Below are 16,038 nucleotides of genomic sequence, written 5' to 3'. Positions count from 1 at the left end.
AGGACTTGCAGCTCTTTGGGGATCCTGATCGGGGTGCTCTGTGCTAACCTTTTAGCTATAGGGGACATCACCAACCGTCTTTCAGGCACGATGCACCGTCAAGCGTGCAGTCACCAGCTGTCACACCTCCGGTGGTCTTAGCTCTGACCAGCTGTAAGGGAGCAGGGAAAGCAGATCTGATCTTAACTGTGTGGTTAGAAGAGACGGTTGAGATGAACGCCATCAGGCCAGGCTTCTCTCCTACTCTTCATGCTGTGTGTATATGTGCATACATACATGTATATACACACACCTGCTGCATAAGCCGCCTGTTGTCACTGACGAGAGCAGTTCGTTTGCCCGCTCTCAGTCCTCACACCCGCATGCCCTCGATGTCCACGGACACGCTGGTAGAGACCCGGCCACGCCACTCGTGTCGGGCCCCCCGCCCCGCGCTGCCCACGGGTGGGCTGCGACAGCAGCACGGGGGTCAGCCCTGGCACGGGGGGCGGCCCTGGCCCCGCGGCGGGCGGGCGCTGCGGGGGTCGGCAGCAGCCCACGACGCAGCCCGAGACACCCCCGTTCTGCCGGGCCCCGGGGGCTGGGGGGCTGGGGGTCCCGCTGCGGGCGGGTTGCTCCCGGCGGCCGCGGGCTGCGCACGTCGGGAGGGGCCGGGAGGTCCCCCCGCCCCACGCACATCCCCACCCGCCGTATATATGCTGGGGGACGCGGGCCGCCCCGCGCCGCGCAGCGGGCTCCGCGGCGCCATGCCCCTCGCCCGGGCGGCGGGGCGAGCAGGTGAGCGGGGCGGAGGGAGGGAGGGGGCCAGGCCGGGGAACGGGGGGTCCCCGAGGCCCCCTGCCCCCCGACGCCGCCGGGCTCTCCGCAGGTGCCGCCGCGGCCCTGGCGCTGCTGTGGCTGCTGCTCCTCGGCCCGGGGGACGCCGGCTGCCGCCCCCTGACCGTGGCCGAGCTCTTCGACCGGGTGATCCGGCACTCGGGCAGGATTCACAGCCTCTCCGCCGCGCTCGGCGCCGAGCTGGTGAGCGCCGGGCCGACCCCGCCGCCCGGGGAGCGGCTGCCGGGGCGGGGGGGGGGGGGGGCGGTGCTCTCGGTGTCTCTTGAGGTTTCCTTCCTCCGTAGGAAAAGCGCTTTCCTCCTCGTGACAACGAGCTGGGGAAGCCCGCTCGGAAGTGCCACACGTCGGGGATGCCGACCCCCAACGGCAAGGAATACGCCCAAAGAATCCCGGTGAGGCTGAGCGGAGACGGGGCGGGAGGGGGGCCAGCCCGTGCCCCGCGGGGTTGGGGTGCTGCGGGGGGCTCCGCGGGTCACACCGCCTCCCATCCCCTCCCTGAAGAAAGGGTAAAACTCCCCCCCGGCCCATGTCCGACCCGGCCCGGCCCCGTCGGGCTGGGGGTAGGCGGAGGGGTTTTCGTGCCCTCGGTGCTTCGTCGGCAGTTTGGCTGGAAGCAGCTGATAAATTCGGACCTGAAAGAGGTGCACATCACAGGGGCACTGCGGACGGATCGTTAGCTCGTTCTGCTGGAAAAGCTGCATATGGTTCCATATGTTTAAATCATATTTATTAGTTATAATAGAGGTAGTACTTCCTCCAGATGACTGACGGACAGACAGACATCCCTCTGATTTTGTTGTGGCAGGCTCTGTGGAAGAGAGACTTAGAACACTCTGCATGTGACAGATAAATTAATCAGTGTCATTGCAGAGTACAAAAGGCAATCGGGAGGAAGAAATAACAGTCATCATCTCTGAATCGGTAGTTAGGTAAGGGGAAACGAACAGCCAATTGTTTTAGACAGATGCAATGGCAAAGAGAAAAAAATCGTTATTAATTTAGAGGAGAGGAGGAAGAGTTTCTTTAGACAGAGAAGAAGCCGATTGTAAGACACAGCAGCAGGAGGAACTTTAGCCTCTAGGAGCAGACAGGCGATGTCAGCGTTTCGCTCTTTGGGCGCGATGGAGTGCGGAGCTTCCCCCAGGACGTTCAGAAGCTCCCCTGGAAGGGCGGTGGGAAAGGAGGCCCTGCCTGCTTTAGAAATCTTGAATCAGTCACCCTTATTTCTGAACTTGCATCGCAAGAGAGGTCCTATGGCCACCGAGATTCTGCTAGAGAAGCAAAATGTTGTATTCACAGTTTTAGGTATTACAGAGCTCAGGAGCCTAAGGAAGCTAAAAACACGACAATACAACTTCTGGGTGTTGCTTATATCCAAGCAAATAACCAGAGACAGAGTGGCCCTAAGTTCTGGGTATTTGAAAACTACTGAACTGCAGGTGTAAATCTTTATCCCACTGAGATTTCACAGTGAGACTGTCTGACCGTGTTCATATCACCTGCTGCAAACTAACACAGAAACTCTTTGCTGTTGGTTTTCTTTTTATAAGAGAGAAGAACTAACTCACTTGATACTGAAACTTCTGCAAGCCTGGAAAGAACCACTTTCCCACTTTAACCAGCATATTGAGCACCATCAAGAGCTATCTGATGACAGCATAAGCAAAGCTAAGCAAATCAGCAATATGGTACACGAGCTGAAGACTGGAGTTGAGAAAGTAACACAAAAGGTAAGATTTTCAATGTACCTTTTGCTTATACCTGTCAAGTGGCGTGAGTGACTTGGGGGGGGTGGGTGAGGGGGCGATGTCTGCTCTCCCTTGGGCTGTAGCCTTCACACCAACAGAGGCTCGGATCCAGCAGCGCTGGGCTTTGTTACAGACACAGGAATTTTTCAGCCAAAGGATGTGACTTTATTTATGGATTGGCAGATATGTAGATGACGTTATGTATGTTCGTATGTGTAGAGCGATATTTCATTAATATGAAATATATGAAAGACACAAGTATAAAGACTAGAGCCATTCACAGCTTCATCTATGAACCATTAATGACTTCACTTTTCTAGGGCAGTAGAGGAGATGTGGGTAGACCGTAACAAATAATTACTGTTTTCAGTTTTATTTGGATTTACATTCTAAGTAATTCAAGTATCGCTGCTGTCTGCTGCAAAGAACTCCTTCCTAAGGCAGCAATTTTATGCTGGGATAAGTTCTTCAAGACAACAGTGGGATTGCTTAAGTCAGATGTCAGTCACAAAACAGTTTCAAAACTCCACTCCAAATTCTGGCAGATCATACATAAATTACTGGATGCAATTTTTTGTTATTTCCATTCCTGTCTTCTCATTACTAGCTAGAAGTCCTGATCTTTGTATTTCTTGTGCACTCATATCTACACTTCTTTGTACTTTTGGCTAAACAAATGAGGGCTGAAATGGCTACACAGCCAAGGTGTCTGTTTCACTAAAAAAAATATAATAAACTAGTATCTTACAGTAGTAGATCACCTTTCAGCTTTATGAACACAGGTGGGGAATACAAGTTTCAAAATGAAAAGCAGCTCATCACTAGAGAATAGGAGGAATTGCACCCTGCTCTAAAATGCAGCCCTGATTAGGGTGACTCTTGAGAGTTACCAGTGGGGATTCCATCTTCAAGTGCAGCCACATTTTTGGGTTAAAACGATCTTGAAGTTCAGAGGTATTCAGCCTCAGAGCTTGACCTTGGTTTGCTTCATTCGGTAAGTGAAGTACACCATGAAACTCTAAGCGAGCTACACACTTCTGTTATATTTACATGATTTTATTTTTCTAAAACACCTTTGGAGGAATTACAGAGAAGGAAAGCTTTGAAGTTTTGACCTCTCTGTACTATGGACATACCACAAGGTATTAAAAATGAAGCAAGCAATGCAAATGCATTCCGATATTTTGCAGCTGTGTTTTTCTCTAAGACACTAATTCCGAGCTTGGTTCTGTTGTGAAGCTTCTGCTCTGAGAGGTGACAACAGCCTGCAGAGTTCACCAGGTTAAACAGCAGTGGTGAATGCTCACATTAGAAGCTTCCCTTCACAAAAGTCATTAAAATAAATGGCTAAAAAATCTCAAAAGAGTGATTTGCTATATTACTTCAAGAGGAATAATGATTATCAAACGGGTTCTTCTACTTCAACTCGGAGTTATACATCAGTATTCTTGCGTTACTAGTATATCAGATCATTTCAGGCCAGTCTAAAGGTTGTACAGATACCCTTAAGATAAAAAGACAATGTTATTTTCTGTAAGGAGCTTTACATACATCTTCAATAGGTGTGTGAAAGGTCTGGAGTTGAACAGCCCGACATACTGATGCCTTGGTTGACTTCTGCACTTGTATTTCAAAGATTTGTCCTATGTGTAGTTACAAGTTGTGCTTCTTTTCCTGTTTTCAATACAGATGCAGTCAATGGGGATCATCAGCAATTCATTAAATGGAATGGCATCTTCTGAAGCGGCTGGTTTATCAATTAGTAATGAAGCAAACACGATGAGTGACTCCGACTTTATTCACTGTTTCAGGAGAGACTCCAATAAAGTACAAAGTTACTTAAAAATTCTTAAATGTAGGATTATGCCAGAAAATAGTTGTTGAGTTGTAATCTCTTGACAAGTAGTCTTCAACGTGTTGTTTATAAAGATGAAAAAATAGAATTTTTAAATTAACATATTTACAGTAGCTTTAATAGGAAGGTGGTTTTGAAATTCTTTGGCAGCTACTTGACACAGTTGACCTGTGCAGATGAACTATTAAATAAAGCATTGTGTGTGTATGTGGGTTAATGCACCAGATAAGAAGTACTCTAGCAATAGACAAATAAATGTCCTGGCACATTACACTGTGACAGACTATGTTATGGCTGATTCACACAGTTTAGATTTATACATAGTTGAAAGTGAAGTTCAGTTTGTTAAACCTTGGTACAAATGGGTCTACATACTATCAATAAAGTGTATTTTTATGTAAAAAAACCAAAACTAGTTTCCCCCCCCAATTTCTACATACATACATACCTGCAGAATATTGCTTAACACCAAAGAGTGGTATTGCTGTCAGTCAGTTCATGTAACTGCCGGGCCCATGGCACACTTTTATCTTCACATCATACTTCTTACTAGTTTCTGTGTGCCTTATATGCCCCATAAGATCTAGTTCCTAGCACTTTTGTTCACTTTGAATGCTCTTTTATACCTGTAACGGCTTCACCGATCTCAGTGGAAACTCCCAAAGACAAAGTTTCTGTATGAAAGGTAAGTCAGAATTCTGGTCCAAACACCACTTCAGTCCGAGAGCTGAGCGTGGCTGACGTAGCGATCAGTCTCCTTCCCTAACAGATCCTGACCCAGCACCTGAGTTTTACAGTAATGATGACAACCTCCACAGCAAATAAAAATCCAAAAGCTGTCAGATATTTTATCGCAATCACATTTTCCTAGCAGTGGGGTCATGCCGATGGCTCTTTATAGAACAAAACATCTTTGCATTCAGATCCGAAATGAGCTGTTTGAACAGGCATTTATAATCAACATGGATTTATCTTTAATATTCTTGAGTATTTCATCCCTGAATGCTCTTTTCTGGCCTCCCCTGATCTTGATGGTTGTTGACAGCAGCTGGAGCTCAGGCTGCCAAGAATGGAGAATAAAACGCCGATGATTATTTAATAATGATACTGGATTTGGGCTTGAGAAACTCCTCAGGAAAACGTTTCAGATAAACATTTATGCAGAAGAACAACCTTTTCAGCCACACCTCCGTAACTGCTGATATCCTCAGATATCTACTACCTTGCAGACAGATGATGTACTTTCTCAGCCAAAAGCTGTGAGTGTTCACAATCCACATCTGGTCCCTGTTGTGCCAGGTATAGCGGAAATGCAAGGGGTTGTACAGTGGCTGCCCCGAGGAAGTTACTCTCTGCAATTCCTTAAGCAGCAAGATACTACAAACACATAAGGAAACAGCAGCATTCACATGCAAATTCTGAAGGCGTTCTAGAAACTAAACACAGCTCCAATGAGAGTGAAGGAAGGCTCCTCTGGGCAAACAGAACCAGAGAGGGATGCCCACTCCGCCTGTACACATCGGCAGTCACGGAAGATGCAGCAATTAACGGTTATAGCATTTATCCCAGAGTACAGCAGCACGCTGACGTGTGTCTCCTGTGCCAGCAAGGCTTATGGCTGTCTCTGAAATGCTGAAGCTGGGCAAGCGTGCGTTCATTAAGGAGAAAAACGGTGTTCGGGTGCAAGCCCCCCACACCCCGGCAAACCCGGCGCTGCGCACAGCAGCCCCGCAGCAGCCACCCTCCGTCAGAAGCGAAAGGTGACAGACACGGGGCTGGGGGGGGGGGGGGTTACCGGGCCGAAGGCGGCTGACGGGAGGACGCTCCCCCCGGGACCGGCAGTGACCGCCCCGCTCCGTCGCCCGGGGCCCCGCGGCCGGGGCTGCCGCGCTGCGCCCCGCGCTGCCACTGGGGGGCGCCGCAGGGCGTGGTGGGCATGGTCGTGGGCGTGGCCCCGCGGGCGGTGGGCGTGGCCCCGCGGGCTCGGGGCCCGGGGACTCGGAAACCAACCGTAACGGCTGCTACGATCTCACGCGGCCGGGAAGACACCCCAGGGGCTGCGGCTGAGGGTCGGGTGGAGAACGCGCTGCGGATGGAGCAGACCATCGAAGTAAGGCTCGTCTCCTTCAAAGAGCCAAACCCTGGGAGCGTTTTGCTGCGGAGAAATGCGAGAGCAGAGAAAATGAGGCCGCGGGTGCCAACGCGCCCAAGCACCACCCGTAGTCAGTCGTACCCGCTGCTGCTGGATTTCGAGATGTGCCGTTGCCGTGCTGGTAAAACCGAAGCCCTCCCGCATTGCCGAGGTCGCCTTCCTCCCTTTTTGAGCGGGAAAGCCACGGAGCAGCTGGCTGCGACGGGCGCGCTCTTCTCCGTGGCCACGCGTGCCCCAAACAGAAATGCCGGTGACGGCCGCCGCTGACACAGGGTAACACTGCATCTCCTGCATGGTTTCTCTCCAAGGCAGCAGAGAAAATAGTTAGGAATATTTGTAAAATTGCGCACTTCAATAAAATGCTTTGGAGTTTAAGAATGCATCATTTGCATCTGAGAATATTAAAAGAAACAACCTTGCAAATTAATGGAAAATCAGAGAATCACGACTGGCTTCCCGTGAAGTGCCGGGCTCCTGTGCAGCAATCTGTAACCACCTATGTTATAGGTACGTCATGGTGTAATTTCAGTTCGTGGAACGACATGTTTCAACTAACTTTGCTCGTCAGCCACGCAAATTTCAGAATTAAAAACATCTCCACTGTTCTTCAGATCTTATTACATGGAGTGTTACAGGATAACCGCAGAATACTGACATTTTTCTATAGCCCAATCCATTTTTTCAGTTATTAGAAGTTGCTTTTGTACATTAGAGATCTCCTTGTCCTAACTTTTCCATTTTTTCAGGATGATGAAGGATATGACAGAGAGACTCCCAGTGACTGAAAACTCATTTCTTTCATAATGTGCTAAATGGCTTTGAGAGTGTGTCTTAAATTTAGACTGACTCTGATATGTGCTGATGGTTGCATGACAGATTAAGTAGCAGATGTCACAAGAGACTTGTAGTTTAACTCTAAACCATATGACAGCACAGCAGAAGCAAATGGAAACAGACTTCTTTGAACGATACGCATTAACTTTCAGCTACCTCTTGTCACATTCAAATGTTGACGTGCAAATTAAAAAATGACTCGGAAAAACTTAAGAATTCCTCAAGGGCTGGGTGCTTATAAAAGGCGAGCTGTCTGCGCGTTTGGGTGAGCGCTGGAGGATCACTGCTGAGATGTTGCCTTGTGACGTCCCCGTCCACCATGCCCAGCTTCATTGCTTAGAAACACAACCAGTGTCCACAGCGAACCAAGGAGTGGGAGCTGCTGTTTTTTCTGGCAGCTAACTTGGGTGCAAGCCTGCGTGGGGAGCACCTCAGATCCAGGCTTACGCACCTCAGTTTATCTCACAGAGCAGCAGCTGTGAGGGTCATAACTTCAAAGCACGGGCATTGAAGATTTCTACAGTCAGTGGCAATTCCGACCACTGTGAACCTCTCTTCAGGGGCCTTTTGGTCTCCCCATGGTCCAAAACCAAGTCTCAAGTTAACTGGGCCCTAAATTCTCTCTGGGCCTTTCTTAGGGCACTGAAATTACAGCTAACTTGCTTGAAATTGGTTTGTCTTCCCTTCCAGTTTGTGAAAATCAGTAACAGTCTTATTGGTAAGAGGCTGCTGAGAAGCATGTGAATGTACTGGATTTATGTCGATCTTTTGACTGTGGAACATATATTCGTCAGAGGAGCCGTGTGGCTACAGTGATGGCAGCTGGTATTTAAAACCCAGTACCAGTAAATCACAGCGGGTAAAACAAATCTGATGTATTACTGCAGCTCAGGAGCGACATTTGACCACTGCACTATCATTCTGACACTGAAGTTAGTAATGCAGACTTGTGCCTTCAAGCAGTCCTGTTCTCCTAAGCAGATCATAACAATTAATTCCTCTTTGGCAAAGAATCAATAAAAACAAGGGAACTTTCAGAAAATTGTTTTATGCTATACATCTGTACAACCAACGTGTAAATGCTGACACAGGTGTGGTCAGCAAATCCAGCTCTTAGCAATGCTGTACGAGGTCCGTGGAGGAGCTAGCTGGCCTCTCACGTTCACAGTCTCCCCGTCGTTCACACGCAGTAAAAGGTGACTGTGGCCCTGCCTGAGGTACACTGGCACAGTCTGCATCGTTTGTGACACCTTTTAAAAGACCGACAGCCAGACCTAGAGGAGGAAATAGGCACCTTCTTGTTAGGTATCAGGGAAGCTCCTTTGAATGCCCGACCTTAAGAACAGACTTTCAAGACCCACATTCATACCTGTCTGGAGGATCTCCAACAGGTGGGGTGAGCAAAGCCTCTCCTGTTCCTGAGGCTGCTCGGTCGGACAGCAAGATCCCTGTCAGCAGCACAGCCTGACAGCACGGTAACAAAGCCCGCACGGAGTCTCGGCCCCTTCTCTCTTTCCGTTGTATTCTGCGTTACATTAGCACTGAGAAGTTGCCAGGCAAAACAGAGAGGTGCCCAGCGAGCGTAAGTATCTGCTTTGTCTGTGGCCTCTGAAGAGTTGGGGTTTTTTTAGCTGCAGTTCACAATTTGAGGTACCGGAACTCTCCACAGCCCCAGGATCCCAACAAATGTCCTTCATAATACTCTACAGCCTGAACTATAGTCTCAAAATACCACACGTAGGAAATACCTCAGACACCACACAACCATGCTGCAAGGTCATCCGATAGGTCGTACCTTCGAAGCCAAAGTGCTGTGTTGCTGGTTTTAACTGTGAGGTGCCATCGGTATCTATCACATCACTCCATAATACCAGATGCATTCTACGCCTTGCACCTCTGCAATGTGGCTGTTATGAAGCACTTCAAATATCTGCTGGGGGTTTTGCACATAATTTGTGCTCCCTTTGTTCTTTTATAACTAGTGTGCATACATTATTTGAAGAAAACAAATACTACTTGATCCTTCACACAGAAAAGACTGGCACTGAAAATATATCATACTTTTCTATTCATACTGGGTGCTGTTTCTCATTTACGAAGTTTTCACAGTATGGACTGAAGGGAAACTTCTCCTTTAAAAGGCTCAAAATGAGAGTAATCAAGGTTGTATATGTCATGGGCCTAAATACATTTTGACTAACTGAATTAGACTATTTTAGGCATAATTCAAAATTCACATGTATACTTTTAGGGTTTTTAAGAAAGCTTGATCAGCATTTTCAAGTAAAGAATGTTTTGTCTGGCATAGTGAAACTTTATTCTAGCTGTGGAACAAGAACACTGGTAGGAGGTTTTAAAAGATTTGGAGGGCCGTGAAATGGTGTAAGTTTTAATAGGCTACAGTGAAACCAGAACTTGTAGAATTTAAAACATGTATAACATTATAACTGTGAAACCAATCCTGCATGAGCCTTGCTTGATCTTTGCCTCAAGTGAGACATCCTTCAGACAGACGTATTCTGTTTAGCACATCAGCTCAGAGTTTTGACAGCGGTTCACATTCGGTGCTTGCAACACCATCAGCTGAAAGCATTTCCCAGGGAGCACTCTGAATCCCATCTCCCCTCTCCAGAAGTGTTGCTTCTAACACTGATCCTCAACTGACCTGCAGTAACAGAGTATGAGCAGCTGTGAAGACTCCCTTTCCCTGAAAGGTGGGATGGGAAAACCCCAGTCGCCCCCACCACACACTGATCTCCTCCAAAAGGGGAAGCACTGATGAATACCCACACACACATTTACCTCCACTTGGTCATTTGACGGTAATTTGGAAATACCTGCACACCTTTCACTGCAGGCAGACCCTAGCAAATGCCATTTCAGAACAATGTGGACCACCAGCAACTTGCTGGTCCTTCAGGTAGGAGTTAGTGAAACAGGGCAGGACCATGACTTCAACAGGACAATGAGACAGTAAATTCATGCCCATGTGTACACAGTCTCTCTGTCCACCCCTAAAGGTTTTAGGCAGAGTAAGAGTTGGTTCTGGGATTTCAATTGCAGGATAGGAATAAACTTCTTGTGTTACTGAACAGCATATAACGCATGGCATGCTGAATGTCTTCAAGTGCCTTCTGAGGGCAGGTATCTAGGCAGCTTACGCTAATGAGGGTTTGCAACCACCAGAAGAGATGACTTCTTATTTTTTATGTAATTTCTTTTTTTACAAGCGTAGGAAATCACATGCAAAGAATGACATATAGTGCAAGGCTAGGACTGCACAGCTGACCACTTAGAGGGCAGGACATGCACAAGGCGGGATGTAAAACTCGCCTGACCACGCATTAACTTTATGATACAAGCTTCATCACTGCAATCTCAAGTTTTTTAGCTGAAAATGTATCTAAACTTCACCTCCCAGATAATACAACGTAACAAGGGGAACAGTAGATCATCCACCAAAGGGTAAAACGTTAAATAACAACTGTATGGCTTTTTGAAAGACATATAATACAGTTCAAAAAGCTCTGGAGCTCAAGGCAAGAGTAATTAGAAACATACATGGCATGCATGATAAGGAAAGCCAGACTAGGTTATCATAATCATCTCTTTTGACTACAAAATACATGAATCTGCCAGAAATGAAATAGTCCCTGTGAAACCATAATGTTCTCTGAAAGGTTTTGCCTGTAACATACAACACCTTTAGTCTTTCTTCTTAACAAATGCATTCATAAGTGTATGATTAAAAAAAGTTCTGCTCCCATTTTGAGCGATAAAGTCTTGCAAATAAACAAAAAAAGATACTTAACTTCATAGAGTGATTTCCTTAAAGTGGATGAAGCAAGCAAATCATTTTAAGTAAAGCAGTTTTAATAATATTATTATTTCAGGCTACTTGTATTACACAGAATACTGTCCTGTCTTTGATACAGACATATGCTAATGTGTACTTATTGGCACCAGCTTAAATAGGAATAAGTAAGGAATAAGGCTACTGTGGTATGCCATCTCCTTAAGTACGTCTCCGAGATGGCTGTTGTGGCAGTTTTTCCAGTTATAGTTCAGTTGCTTAGAGCATTTGGGCTACAACTCTGCATATTGCCATTACAGAAGAAGTTACAAGAGATCACACTAACAGTCTGACAAAAGCCACTGAAATTCAGAGTTAAGAATGCTTGGAAGGTTCATCCACAACAGAAGAGACAGGAGTTGGTGAATTGTGTTTCCCAGTATGCATTCAAATCAAGGTGATTTAAACACAGAATATTTTATAGGGTTGGTTGGTTGTCTTCTAGTATTGAATACTTTACTAGGGTTACCAGCCTACCTGTGGCCATGCCATTTAAAACTAACTGAATACTGATATAGGTGAAGACAGACGGAGAAAACATACTAAAAATGTTTACGTTACTAGTATGAACCTATTGTGTCATTTAGTGAATTTCAAAAAGAACTCAAAGCAAGTTGCTGTCTTGAGGGAAATTGGGTTATTCTTATCTCACGCACAAAACAAATTAATTGGTCTGACCGCAATGAGAGATAAAAGTGATTCTCTATCAGTGTGTCTTTAATGAGTATCATATCCAGCGCAAATCCGTAAATCAGAGCACAACTTCAGCTTCACGCTCTTCACTTCATTTCACTTACCAGCAGTTCCTATTTCACTTTTAAGGTCAGTACAAGACTGGAAAAGACACAAGAAAAGACCGAGTATTGAAGAATACTTCTTAAATCATTAGTTGTTTGTCATTTTAATGGTGTTAGACTTTAGCAAATTTATGGGGCATAAACTAGTTAGCTTTACAACATCCAAATACTGTTAGTCTGAGAAGACTGCTCATTTGAAGCCTGTGCTCTCCACTCAATTTACAAACTGCCCCTATTTCCTTAAGCTGATGATGTAACTGCCATATTTGCAGTGTCTTGGTCAGGATACAAATACAGTGGGGTCTGCGATGAATTTGCTCGTGGAGGTGGTTGTGTACCAGTCAGTCTTTCAGAATTTCCTGGAGAATTCTCCCTCCACCTTGGACTTGCCTGCTCTTGAGACACTTCCCACACAGATGGGCACGGGGAGGTAAAATTCATGGCGGATCGTGAGAGGTAGTTCTCCTGAAGACCTTCTTCTTGGAGGCACCTGTTTGAAAGCACTTCTTTTTCTTTGGAGTTTCGCCATTTCATCCTTCGATTCTGAAACCAAATTTTCACCTGTTTGCAAGTTAATGAGAGTTTATTATCATTCTTCTCTTGAAACAACTTTGCCCTAACAAGCTTTTTTTTCCTTTCCATCCCCTTAGTTTCATGTTCCTTCCTTATTCATTGCTATAGTAGATCCAGTGAAGCTCACTGATTGACATTATCCGAGGGTTTTCCCATCACTATTTACTACAGTAGGGCCAAATATTCTCCACCTCAAACAAGTGATTACTTGGCTTAGACTGGAAAAAGGACATCCCAGAGGCCAGGGACAGGATTCCTGTCAGAAAAGGACTCTCAGAGTAAACTAGAATTGTCATTAACAAAACTAAGTGATATTACTGGCAATGTGAAGCCTTCTATTTAAAAGAGGCTCTAAGAACTATGACTGTCCCATTCACAAGCATAGCTAAAAACAGCTTGGCCATATAGCTTCAAAATGCGTGTTATGACATATGACACAGCAGTGAGGATCTAAAGACAGTTTGTCTGCCTAAATACAGTTTTCCAGGAGTTGCCTAGAACCCATATGCTTTTGAGATAAAACCTGTTTTCCAAAAACTGTGAGTTGCAAAGCCTGATCATGAGCGTTCAAAGGCATTTATGAAATGCTGGGAAAACCTTGGGGAAATGCACATCTAGGAACTGGTTTTACACAAAGAGAAGAAATGGGGGCAGGTGATCAATCAGATTATTCAGATTGTGTTGTATTTTGCCTTAAGTATTTGTGTTTGGTTCTAGTATTCAGATACTTGATATGAGGACAAAGGGGCTATGCTTTCAAAGGTTTGAGAATCATTGCCTTAGATGGCAGGTACTGTTCCTCCAGCACAACTGCTCAGAAAATTGAAGAAGTAACCTTCACAGCAACTGCTCTTCCTTTCATGAGGAGACAAAAAAAAATCACAGAGACATCATCTGGTCTATCATTATCATGAAATTATTTTCCTGTAGTGGTAGTTGTTATCTATGTGTCATTCCATTATTTTTTACTCCCCTGGTCTCTCTTGAATATCAAGATGAAACACTCAAAAGGAAAATAATAGGAATTTGGCTACATATTGAGAAATTTTTAGGCAACACACTGGTGAGTGCAATTGCACATTTTCACTGAAATAGTTTATCCTGCAGAGAGTACAGCTCTGCTCTCCACACTGAGAAGCACCACATTCTGCTTCTTTTTTTGTTTATAGTTGCAGTGCTTGTGATAGAGTCAGTCATTCAGGTTGCCAGGAACCACTCCAGAACACAAGATCTAACCTTCTGTCCAAAGCAAAGCCAACTGAAAAGTTAGATCAAATTGTGGAGGGCCTTTTCAAGTTCTGAAAATCTCCACGATAAAGATGATGAGAGCTCCCATTGCCATTCCCAGGCTCTTCTGCCCCCCGGACAGCTTCCGCCATACGTATCTTAAGCAATTTCACTCCTGCTGCATGCAAAGAAATAAAACTGTACCGTCACTCTCCCACTGTCTTTCAGATGTACTCCAGAGATCTGTGTCCCCTCCAGCACAGCACCTTCAGAATCCCACCTGCCAGTGGCTACCATGTTCATTTTCTGCTGTTACATGGCCCCACAAAGTTTTTTTTTCCAGTTTCTTTCAGGTTTTGTGCTCTTCAAGCCAGGCACTTTTCCTTTGTTTTTATCTGCAGTTAGGTCAGGCCCCTGAGACTCCAGATTGGGCTACTGCTGCTCAGCACCACTGTTAATGTACTCGTTCAGTTAGAACAGCTCACTGGAGGTATCAGATCCTCAGCTACACTCTAATGCCCTGCAGTAGGCCAACTCCGACTCATGTGAAAAATCTTGTGAAATGTGAATTGGTAAGTTAAGTGGGAGCATTTTAGAAGGTCACCCTGCAAAATTTTTCCTTCTACAGTTTCTCTCAGCCCCAAGGATCTCTTTTCTTGTGCAGCTAAGTTTGTTTCTGTAGGGATCATTGCCTGCCTCTGACAAGTCAAAGTGCAAGATCCTGCACCTGGGTCAGGGCAACCCCCGCTATCAATACAGGCTGGGAGGTGAAGGGATTGAGAGCAGCCCTGCCAAGAAGGACTTGGGGGCACTGGTGGACAAAAAGCTTGACATGAGCCAGCAATGTGCGCTTTCAGCCCAGCAGGCCAACTGTATCCCAGGCTGCATCAAAAGAAGCATGGCCAGCAGGGCGAGGGAGGGGATTCTGCCCCTCTGCTCTGCTCTGGTAAGACACCACCTGGAGTCATGCATCCAGTTCTGGAGCCCCCAGCACAGGAAAGACATGGACCTGCTAGAGAAGGTCCAGAGGAGGGCCACAAAAATGATCCAAGGGATGGAACACCTCTCCTGTGAGGAGAAGTTGAGGGAGCTGGGGCTGTTCAGCCCAGAGAAGAGAAGGCTCCGGGAAGACCTTATTGCGGCCTTCCGGTACTTAAAGGGGGCTTCTAAGAAAGATGGGGACAAACTTACTAGCAGGGTCTGTAACGACAGGACAATGGGTAATGCCTTTAAACTAAAGAAGGGTAGATTTAGACTGGCTATAAGGAAGAAATTTTTTACAATGAGGGTGGTGAAACACTGGAACAGGTTGCCCAGAGGGGTGGCAGATGCCCCATCCCTGGAAACATTCAAGGTCAGGTTGGACGGGGCTCTGAGCAACCTGGTCTAGTGGTAGATGTCCCTGCTCACTGCAGGGAGGTTGGACTAGATGACCTTTACAGGACCCTGCCAACCCAAGCTATTCTATGGTTCTTGGGGCAGAATGGTTTCAGAGCAAGTTGCGTTGATTGCACTGTCACTAGCTGTTCATCTGTGAGTGCAAAGGGTGCTCAGATGAAGGCAGGAGGTCTCTGTGCTCTGCTGTTTTCTGCCTGGAGCACTGCCTGTCAGTCAGTGGGATAGACCACCATTCCCTAACCCAAAGCTCCCGAGAGGGCTCTGTCAGACAGCAAAACAGGAGCTGGAAATGAAATGTAGAATTCATGTTCCTCCCACTTTGTGTGAAAATGGAGCAATCAACTTTTGAATGCACACCTTCAGGAAATAAACTAGGAACTTGTTCAACCATTCCTTGGTTAAAACTGCCATTGATTTACTGAGGTCTTTTCTCAGAAGGAGCTCAGGGCTGCCCCTGTGCTGTTCAATTTTCCTCCTTCAAAGCCATTTTGAAGATTTTTCCTCAAAGAGAGAAAGTCACAGATGTTTTGTCATTCCTTACCTGAGACTCCTTTAGACCCAGGTTAATGGCCAGTTTCTTCCTGTCTGTTTTACTGATGTACTTCTGCTTCTGGAACATTTTCTCCAAAGCTTTCCTCTGGTCTTCGGAAAAGACAGCTCTTCTTAATATACCTCTCCGGGCTTTGGAGTTAGACTCCTGAGTTAGAAGAGGCAACACGCTTTCCTCTCCTAGTGGAAATGGATGAGAGTTTCACATAATATCG

The 16,038-nt window shown here is 46.2% G+C and overlaps 2 protein-coding genes across 2 annotated transcripts in view; one reads left to right on the top strand and one right to left on the bottom strand.

Annotated features, from left to right (window-relative positions):
* The first annotated feature begins 739 nt into the window (after positions 1-739).
* On the top strand, positions 740-4,805 carry LOC142362252 (prolactin-like). The gene is made up of 5 exons (XM_075428980.1): positions 740-777; positions 869-1,020; positions 1,122-1,229; positions 2,388-2,567; positions 4,275-4,805. Exons 1-5 carry the CDS (start codon positions 747-749, stop codon positions 4,467-4,469), a joined length of 666 nt encoding a protein of 221 aa, XP_075285095.1. The 5' UTR covers positions 740-746; the 3' UTR covers positions 4,470-4,805.
* A 5,746-nt stretch (positions 4,806-10,551) lies between these two features.
* DBX2 (developing brain homeobox 2) overlaps positions 10,552-16,038 on the bottom strand; it is a 22,917-nt gene continuing 17,430 nt past the window's right edge. Inside the window, exons 3-4 of the mRNA XM_075428542.1 lie at positions 15,816-16,003; positions 10,552-12,637 (exon numbers count right to left, since the gene is read on the bottom strand). Coding sequence (XP_075284657.1) covers positions 12,317-12,637; positions 15,816-16,003 — 509 coding nt within the window. The 3' untranslated portion in view covers positions 10,552-12,316. The remainder of the gene's footprint in view (positions 12,638-15,815; positions 16,004-16,038) is intronic.

The sequence above is a fragment of the Opisthocomus hoazin genome, chromosome 8 (assembly GCF_030867145.1).
Source record: "Opisthocomus hoazin isolate bOpiHoa1 chromosome 8, bOpiHoa1.hap1, whole genome shotgun sequence".
In the NCBI taxonomy this organism is placed as follows: Eukaryota; Metazoa; Chordata; class Aves; order Opisthocomiformes; family Opisthocomidae; genus Opisthocomus; species Opisthocomus hoazin.
The sequence above is the reverse complement of the archived record's forward strand: the minus strand, read 5'-3'. Positions and strand labels throughout refer to the sequence as shown.

What these genes read in the sequence shown, in the direction of transcription:
- LOC142362252 (XM_075428980.1), top strand. Translation starts at nt 747, where the DNA reads ATGCCCCTCGCCCGGGCGGCGGGGCGAGCAG. An exon ending in CCGGGCGGCGGGGCGAGCAG is followed by an intron (nt 778 to 868) that starts GTGAGCGGGGCG and finishes GGCTCTCCGCAG; the next exon opens with GTGCCGCCGCGGCCCTGGCG. An exon ending in CCGCGCTCGGCGCCGAGCTG is followed by an intron (nt 1,021 to 1,121) that starts GTGAGCGCCGGG and finishes CTTCCTCCGTAG; the next exon opens with GAAAAGCGCTTTCCTCCTCG.